This window comes from Brachyhypopomus gauderio, chromosome 5, assembly GCF_052324685.1.
Source record: "Brachyhypopomus gauderio isolate BG-103 chromosome 5, BGAUD_0.2, whole genome shotgun sequence".
Lineage (NCBI taxonomy): Eukaryota > Metazoa > Chordata > Actinopteri > Gymnotiformes > Hypopomidae > Brachyhypopomus > Brachyhypopomus gauderio.
In genome coordinates, this window is record NC_135215.1 from 30,522,088 (window position 1) to 30,532,153 (window position 10,066).

General features: G+C 45.7%; 1 protein-coding gene across 1 annotated transcript; it reads left to right on the top strand.

The window, feature by feature from the left end:
• Window positions 1-483: 483 nt before the first annotated feature.
• LOC143515087 (patatin-like phospholipase domain-containing protein 2) lies at window positions 484-9,483 on the top strand. Its single transcript, XM_077007026.1, is given in 10 exon segments — window positions 484-1,084; window positions 1,307-1,539; window positions 2,613-2,678; window positions 4,225-4,437; window positions 4,670-4,730; window positions 5,124-5,294; window positions 5,556-5,688; window positions 5,925-6,047; window positions 6,147-6,332; window positions 6,334-9,483. Coding segments are annotated over 10 exon segments (1,512 nt in total). The 5' UTR covers window positions 484-897; the 3' UTR covers window positions 6,473-9,483.
• The last annotated feature ends 583 nt before the right edge of the window (window positions 9,484-10,066 follow it).

The following is a 10,066-nucleotide window of genomic DNA, read 5'->3' on the forward strand; positions in this document are numbered from 1 at the left end:
GCTGCTACTGTATACAGCTCCCGCATTGCTAACAAAGACGCACGTGGGCTGACATAATTTTGTGTGTGTGTGTGTGTGTGTGTGTGTGTGTGTGTGTGTGTGTGTGTGTGTGTGTGTGTGTGTGTGTGTGTGTGTGTGTTTTAACTGCACAGATGGGTAAATGCGGAGGACAAATTTCGATTGGGGTGAAAATCACAACTGACAAATATGGCACACACACACACACACACACACACACACACACACACACACACACACACACACACACACACACAATAGTACAGAATGTTATTTTGTTATTTTAAAGTAGGCGCACACAAGGGGGCGGTTCGCCCCCCCCCCCCTCCCCCTCCCGTCCCGTCCCCCCCCCCCCCCCCCCCCCCCCCCCCCCCCCCCCCCCCGTAGCGCGCGGTACTGCCTCGTTCCTGGAAGTTCTTAGACCCAAGGCCCGGGAGGTTCGGGATTCCTGACCTGTGATTGGACCATATGGCATTCATAACACGTATATATCTACACGCCCCTCCTTAAACATCCACTTTGACAGTTATGAGGGTGTCCCGACTAGGACCAGCCCTCTGAAGGTTTCGCAAACTTGTTTAATATCCTGTTCAGCGGCCGTGCGATATAACTGAACTGAACTTCTGAAGGATAGTACTTTCTGACAAGACCTTTTAGATATTTTTAGTTTAACTGAAGAGGTGTTGTGTAACAAAGTTACACGAGGGTCGCTGGATATTACGTGAACACAACAGCGACGGTACCTGACTAGATCATGTAGTCAACTTTATCTTCAGTGAGAACATGGTGTCTTCATGTCTTTTACAGTTGAGAGTTTTTGTTTCGTATTCTATCTCAACACTTGCATAAATTCATCGAGAAGAATCCCTGGGATGCAGGATGTTTCCCCTAGACTCGCCGTGGAATATATCGTTCGCCGGTTGTGGGTTTCTTGGTATCTATCATGTCGGAGTGGCCAGCTGTTTGCAGGAACACGCACCGTTTCTGGTGGAAAACGCGCAGCACGTCTACGGGGCATCTGCAGGGGCGCTTACTGCATCCGCGCTGGTCAGCGGCACCTGCATGGGTAAAGAGTCCTCTCATCCTGTTAACAACAAATACCTTTAGTTTTTCAGTATGATGCAAGATCCAGCAGAAAAGCAGAACTGATGGCGTGTAGAAATTAATGTAGCAAAGCCAACTTGCTTGTTCTGATTGTGCTTGATGCAGTTGTTACCATCGCATCATAAGCACGCGCGGCTGTTTTCGGATTGTCATTGCGCCTTTTCCTTTGACGACCCGCTTGCAGGAGCGACGGGCGCCCACATTATTGACGTGGCAAAAGAAGCGCGAAAGCGATTTCTGGGGCCGATGCATCCCTCTTTTAACGTGGTGAAAATCATGAGGGCCCTGCTGAAGCGCATGCTGCCCCCTGACGCCTACAGCAAAGCCACGGGCAGGCTGGGCATCTCCCTCACGCGCGTCACTGACGGAGAGAACGTTCTGGCGTCACACTTCACCTGCAACGAGGATGTGGTGCAGGTGAGATGGAGATACACACACACACACACACACACACACACACACACACTTATTTATGTACTATCAGTTATAGATGAAGAGATAAATATGAGGGAAACTTCACTGACCGGAGCAAATAAACCAGTATAAACTCAAGACAACCCATAGTGCTACAGCACAATTGCAGACCCCAGATCAACTGATCATTTGGAATGTTTAGGGAAAAAATATATTGGTGTGTCTCTGATCTGAGATCAGCCAGATCAAAGATTATTGGCACTGTGATGCAAAGGTTAAAGTGTAAAGAAAGAAAACTCCATCCACACACTCCAGCAGCGGTCACCTTGGTTATGTCTGGCAGATGGAGCTGCCTCACTCGTATTGACGATGTAACTAAATGTCTTTTATGTCGTGACTTTACAAGCAGTTAAACGCATCGTCTGCAGGTTTACTGAAAGAGACTCTGCGTGGTAGTTGTACAGCGGGACAATTCCACAAGAGGGTCATCACAGGGGAAATAAGAACAGGAAGCTTTCTCTTCCCTCACCTCTGCAGAACTAAGTCGTCAGCTGAAGGCTGATGAAGATAAATACTTGAGGTGCCAGCAGGCCGTTCCTTAGTACTTAGTACTACTTCCCTCACTGTTTGCAGATAGTTTGTGCCAATATTAATACTCAGCTAACACTGCCATTAAATATATCTCAGCAGTCATAGTCCTCCCTCCTCTCTGCCTCTCTGCACCTGTCCTCAGACACAGGCTCAGGGCCACCCAGAGCATGTCATATATATGTCATGCTGATGTAGAAAGAAAACCGGATTGAGGAATTAAATTTATCTATTTTTATTTCTCTGTCTGTGAGTGCTTACTTGACTGCGTGTCGGGAACAACTTACCACAATCCTCATTGGCGTTAGACAGAAATCGCCACTACACCATAAGTATACAGTCATATACTCATGATCAGTGCTGTTTTGTTATACTGTTTGTAGATTAGAATGGTCCAAAATAGACTGAAGGCTAAGCAAACTGTAAATGAAATTTCTTACAAACAAACAAATGGAATTCTTAAGCATTTCTGGTGTGTGTTTTTCCAGGCGTGTGTTTGCAGTACTTTCATCCCAGTGTACTCTGGCCTTATACCTCCAACCTTCCAGGGAGTGGTGAGTGCAATATGCATCCTTCATCATCATCTCACCAGATGAAGTCACAGTTGGCACGTGTCGGAGTGCTATATCTGAGAAGGAAATGCTCTCTGACCCTGTTATTGTGTGTGTATAGAATCCTCTTGCAGTTGCAAAACTGTTGTCAATGAGGAAAACTATATGAACTGAGTGTGCTTATTATTAGAGGTGTCAATTCCAGGTTCATAGATTAAAAGTCCTCACCAGGATTTTGCTCAAGCTTGCTAGATTTTCTAATTAGCAATCCAGGTAAAATGAGTGGAATCAACACAATCCAGGAAGCCTGAGCAAAATCCTGGTGAGGACTTTTAATCTATGAACCTGGAATTGACACCTCTACTTATTATTAGGCACACGTATTGAAACTCACATGGGATCTGTTGAAGACCACACCCATGCCCCGATGAAGCACCCCCCCTCTAGTTCTGGTGTGTAAGTGTGTAAAGGAAGGCTGGGTGGTGTGTGAGTGTGTAGGGGGAGACTGGGTGGTGTGTGAGTGTGTAGGGGGAGACTGGGTGGTGTTTGTTGACAGGACCAGTGTTGGGAGGCTCTGAGATTTCCGCGCCCTTTGCTCCCTTTTACTGGCTTTTCCATGAACTGTTTGTTTTTTTTATTGGACGTTCGGAGTGGCCCCCTTCCTGTCCGAGGTCTTCCTGCCCGTACCTTTGTTTATGATGATTACACTCTTTAGCAGGTAGCAGAGCAACACTCTTGAATCTAAGACGTTGAAGAGAGCAAACTTGAACTTGTCTTAAATGGACCTTGGACACAAAACACCCACAATGATAAGATAAAACGCGTAAGTCCATATGCATCCCAGATGAGTCACTGGGTGTTGACAGGATTACATTTCAGGGAGGATACAGATTTTGGTTTTGCAATGATATATGCTGAAAATAGAAATGACTAATCTAAATGCCATTTGGTTGGTTAAAAACAAAGTTTTATATAGAAATGCTTCTCTGTGCATTATGTGAATATAGTCCCTTATGAGTTATAGATTGTTCTCAGGTCAGGTCTTCAGGCTTTAACATTCAGCTCTCTCTACACCAGCAGTGTATGCCATGTGTCTTGGCAAGGCCTCTTGGGCATAAATATGCCTTCCCTCTACCATGTGTGACACTCAATGAATCACTGCGTGTGTGTATGCGTCCGTGTGTGTGTGTGTGTTGGCAGGCATTTGACAGAACAATGCCAGATCAGTACTCCAGGGTCAGTGTGAGTGTGTGAATGTGTGTACATGTGTTCTTTTCAGTGTGTGCATTCTGTGCTAAAGAAGTATATGTGTGTGTGTGTTTGTGTGTGTGTGTGTACTGCCAACTATGACAAGAGTCACAGTGTAAGGATGATGTTCTTTGTTCTGTTCCCATGGTACCCAGTAATGGATAATCATATTACCAGAATCATAAACACTCCCACATCTTAATTTAACTCTCCAAATGTTTGCATCACCAGAAGTAAGATCACCAATATCTTTTGGTAACGACCTTTTGACCTGGATCTCCTCCTCTTGTTCTCTCTGTAGCGGTACGTGGATGGAGGAATCAGTGATAATTTGCCTCAGTATGAGCTGAAGAACACCATCACGGTTTCTCCGTTCTCCGGTGAGAGTGACATCTGCCCTCGAGATGTCAGCTCCACCAACCTGCATGAGCTCAGATTCACCAACACCTCCATACAGTTCACGCTCTCCAACCTGTACCGAGTGACCAGAGCCCTCTTCCCTCCTGACGCACTGGTAAAATCTGGCACACACACACAGCAACACACCTACACACACACACACACACACACACACACACACACACACACACACACACACACACACACACACACACACACACACACACACATTGATACAATCAGATCACACTTCAACACAAATGCTCCATTGCACACCCAGGGATGCTCAAAATAAAATGTGTCCCTGTGTCTACTCTTTGTTCATTTTCTGTGGTTTCCTTTAACAGGTGTTGAAGACAATGTGTGAACAGGGATACAAAGATGCATTTAGATTCCTAAAGAAAAATGGTGAGAGAGTGAGTGAGAGAGAGAGAGAGAGAGAGAGAGAGAGAGAGAGAGAGAGAGAGAGAGAGAATTAACGAATGATCATTACTTACTGTATTTGCAACAGAAGCATGTAGGAAATCAGGTTATTTGCAATAGCTGCTGTAATAATCTTGTTCTGTGGTATGGAAGGCACTAATAGTCCATTTCACAGAGTAAGGTTACTGCAGTGCCAGACTGCTGCTGTGATTGTGGTCTAGGAGTTGTTCCTAAGTGTAACACTGCCATCTAGTGGTCACCATTAGTGTCACCATGAGGAGAATAAATGATTTGACAATCATTACTCTCTCTGTGTGTGTATGTGTGTCTGTGTGTGGGTGTGTGTGTGTGTGTGTGTGTGTGTGTGTGTTTCTTTAGGCCTGATGCAGTTCAGGCGGCCACACCGCCCGTTGCATTTCAGTGTTGAAGAGCAAAACCTTGCAAATGAGGACGGTGAGGAAAGGTTTCGAGAGGAGATGGTGGTGCCTGATGCTCATTCAAGCACAGAGGACAACATCTTACCGCACTTACCCCCTCGGCTACATCGAGGTATTACAGGCAGAATAACAGAGATAAAATAAAGAATTCAGGCAGATAAAATTTTATAGTATGCTGTGTTTTACAGCATTTAGTAGGCACTCCTGTCATGAGAGACTCCCAGAAGGACTTTGTTATCTCTATACTACTACAGATGGTCAGCTTTCATTTTTATTCTAGTACATTAGGTCCGAAGCTTAGGACCCTGTCAGTGGTAGCCAGATTGTTTTAGTGCTCAGTTCCTATCAAGTGTATTTTGTACTCTGTGAGCAGCCCTGGTGGAGGCCTGCAGAGACAGACGGAGCCGCTTCAGGTCTGTGAGCAACTTGCTCCCTGTGAGGATGCTGTCAGCCATCCTGCTGCCCTACACCCTGCCTCTGGAGTCGGCTTTATCACAGAGTATTAGGTGACGTCCGCCTGCTCCAACACACAGCAACTCGCTTACCTGACATCTGTAAAGAAAATGTTATCTTGAAGATTGATAATGGTGTGTTATCTTTGGGTAATGAGTCTCTCTCTCTCTCTTTCTCTATCTCTCCCTCTCTATCTCTCTCTCTCTCTGTCATCTCTTTCCTCTTTCTCTATCTCTCCCTCTCTATCTCTCTCTCTCTCTCTCTCCCTCTCTCTCTCTCTCTCTTTCAGGCTGTTGGAGTGGCTGCCTGATGTTCCGGAGGATGTGGGCTGGATTAGGGAGCAGACGGTGAAGATGCTGAAGTTTGTTCTGCACCATGCTGGTAGGAGTGTGTCCCAGCGCGTGTCCACAAGGTAAAAACAAAACAAACATAGATGCACCAAACCTCCAAAAACATCCACAAGCTCCAAACATATCTACACGTAATAAAACACACGTCTGCCTCCTCTCAGATTCCCATACCAGCTGCCACTGAGGCACACTCAGTCTGTGCCAGCTGCCTTCAGCGCTGCCAGCTTGATGCCAGGCTGGGTGAGAGGGGGCAGCTCGTCCATGCTGGATGCCATCCAGAGACTGGACCAGTACCAGCGGCAGGTGCTGACGGGCCTCTTCTGTGTTAATCTGGACGTACGTGGCTCCCGCTGCGTTGAGCCGCGCGCCTCCCTCTTCGCCCCCCCCGCCTCCAGACGTCCAAGAGGAGGTGGACGAAGGGCTGACCATGCGCCCCGTGGGAAACTCCGTTCCTGCCTCGCTCCACAGGACACACCCGCCAGAGTAGCGCCACACCCCACAGCGCACTGCTGAAGTTATGGAACGTCTGTCTGCTGCGTGGTCATGTGATGACACTGAACCCACAGGCATCCTGGACGAACCGTGTGCTCAGAATTCTACATCAGATCTCCTACTGCTGCAACGACAGATGTCAATAACAACTAACAAATGTTTAACGAAACAAAAAGTATGGATAAACTGATTATTTATTGTCTCGTTAGGCTGAACTGGAGGTAATAAGACAATTGTATGATCGTGTGGATGGACTCGAGACCTTTCTGTGTAACTAAGCACCCCTGGGGTAAATCACCCTGGAGTATATCACCCTGGGGTATATCACCCTGGGGTAAATCACCCTGGAGTATATCACCCTGGGGTATATCACCCTGGGGTATATCACCCTGGGGTATGTCACCCTGGGGTATGTCACCCTAGGGTATATCACCCTGGGGTATATCACCCTGGAGTATATCACCCTGGGGTATATCACCCTGGGGTATATCACCCTGGGGTATGTCACCCTGGGGTATGTCACCCTGGGGTATATCACCCTGGGGTATATCACCCTGGGGTATGTCACCCTGGGGTATATCACCCTGGTAATGTCTGTGCAGTCTTTAGCTCTCCACTAGTCTTCATGCTCTCCACTTCAAGGTTAATGTTTGTTTCATTACTCCCAGTGATGCGGTTGCTTCACGGAGCAGTGGAGCATCGCACTGCTCGCCGTGCTGACGAAACGAGAAACTACAGCACAGCAGATGCATCCCGGTCTTCTCCAGCTCTTCTGGAGACAGTCTGACATCCAGGTGTGGCTGCTTCACCTTGTGGGGCTGCAGGCTCAGCTGTTAATTGTGAAAAGTCTGAAGGTGCATTTAAGGAAATGTTCATCCTCACAAGATCTTGAGACCTATTTTCCTACGCCCTCTATTACTGGAGTAAAGGACAGTGTTGGGGGGGGGGGGGGGGGGGGGTGTCTCCCTGTCTCCCTGTCCCATCCACCTGGACCACCGGGCTGCGTTCAAGGAGAAGATCGGAAGGATCGGAAGGAGGAGTGTGTACACTAATCAGTAGTGTGTACACTAAGCATGAGTGTGTACACTAAACAGGAGTGTGTACACTAACCCTAGGTTGTGTTGTGCTCTTTGGTGTTAATAGTGCAATAAGAACGTCTGAGCAGTGTGAAGGTCTGCAGGTCAAAGACATCCACATAAAGGGCTTTAGGATCACCCACCACTGCTCCTCTCTTCTCTTCCTCTAATATTTGTTCAAGTCAATGACAGCAGAATATGGCTTAAACATGTTTAAGGCCCTTTAAACCCTTCCAATGTTGCTTATTTGAGAAGAACAACAGCAGTGATAATATGTAAACAATGTGAACCACAAAGGTATTTGCCAGAGAAAGCCCATGTGAACTGTTGAGTACTGCAGGAAGATGAAGAAACTATGGGGGGTATAGCCCTGTTTTACAGGATCATAGTGTAACATACCCTAGAATATAGTTTTATAGGATCATAGTATAAAATACCATAGGGTGTAGTTTTACAGGATCATTGTATAGCTTAACCTAGAGTATAGTTTTACAGGATCATGGTATAGCATACCCTGAGACCTCTACCTCTCCTCTAAGCCTAGCTTCCACTACTCTTTCCAAGATTTTCAGGTGACTGATCAACTTTATTCCCCTGTAATTACTACAGCTCTGATCGTCACCCTTATTCTTGAAAATCTGCACCATTATGCTTCGTCTCCACTCCTCAGGCATCTTCTGACCTTCCAAGATTCTGTTAAATAACCCAGTCAAAAACTCCACTGCTGTCTCTCCCAAACATTTCCATGCCTCCACTCATCCGGTCCAACTACCTTACCACACTTAATTCTTCGAATTGTAGCCCTTACTTCCTCCTTGCTCACCTGAGGCACTTCCTGATTCACAACCTCTACCTCTTCTAACCTTCTTTCCCTTTCATTCTCTTGATTCATCAGTTCCTCAAAATACTCCTTCCACCTTCCCAAGACACTCTCCTCACCAGACAATACATTTCCATCTTTATCCTTTATCATCCTAACCTGCTGCACATCCTGCCCATCACGGTTTCTCTGTCTGGCCAATCTGTACAGATCCTTTTCCCCTTCCTTAGTGTCCAACTTCTCATACAGCTTGCTACATGCATTCTCTTTAGCTTCTACCACTGCTCTCTTTGCCTTACGACACATCTCCTTGTACCCCTGTCTACTTTCTTCATCTCGCTGAAAATCCCAATACATCATGATCATGGTATAGCATACCCTAGGATGTAGTTTTATAGGATCGTGGTGTAGGATACCGTAGGGTTTTGTTTTATGGGATCATGGTGTAGCATACCCTAGGACAGTGGTTCCCAAAGTGGGGGGCGCGCCCCCTAGGTGGGGCGCGGAGCTATTGCAGGGGGGGCGCGGAGCTTGATATTAATATCTGAAAAAATTCTAGATCGGGTATGGGGGACAATGTGACCGATCCATTAAAACAGATCTATTCAGTCTAATTCTATGCTTGTATTGCTTGCTTTTCGGAGTTAGTTCAACCTTAATACTCGCGCTGGTGGTATTCCACTTAGTCCGTTTATTTGCTGGTTGACCAAAATAAACCTGGGCTCCAGCAATACTTCACTGTTCATACATGAACTGGTGAGTTGTCCAAAGCTCATTTAATGCGTTACTTACAGAAATAAAATAAAGAGCAGTGGTCTGAGTCGGTCTACGGCAGAAAGCTAAAAAAACAATATTCCATACGCGCGCTCAACTCGCTCCCTTAAAGAGACAGTACACATATTTCTGGCCGTTACATGCTTTGTGCTCTGCGTGATGTCTGCGCTTGCAAACTAGCCGCATATGTATTGCTGTTTCTCTTATTTCATCTCCTTATTTATTTTAATAAATTGTATTTAGAATTCTTGAACCATTTAAAATGTTTCTTGCAGTTTATTTTTTTCATGTTTGACCAAAGTTGTGAACCTATTGTTTTGTAAGTTTTCAACACATCCCTAGTCAATGGGGGAGGGGGGTGTAGGGGGGGGGGGGTGTAGGGGGGGCGCAAAAATATTCTCATCTACTAAAGGGGGGCACGGCAGAAAAAGTTTTGGAACCACTGCCCTAGGATGTAGTTTGATACCATCATAGTATGGAATAATCCAGGGTGTAGTTTTATAGGATCATGGTATAGCATACCCATGGGGAGTAGTTTTATAGGATTGTGGTATATCATAGCATAGGGTATAGTTTTATAGGATCATAGTATAGCATACCCTAGGGTATTGTTTTATACGATCATGGTGTAGCATACTGTAGAGGTTTTGTTTTATGGGATCATGGTATAGCATACCCTAGGGTATAGTTTTATAGGATCATGGGTTTTTTATTACCTTTACCTGTTGGATCGCAACCATAAGCAACTTCAGTGCAATGTCCAATACAATATTGTTTTCAGGTACTGTCTATGTACATATATATTTCTGCTTCACAAAGCTTGTTTGTGTGATTTTTTTATGTCAAATGGTTGACACTCGTTTTAATCTTAAGTACATTTGACTCTAATGTATAACTGTATGTTATGGATTAATAATAA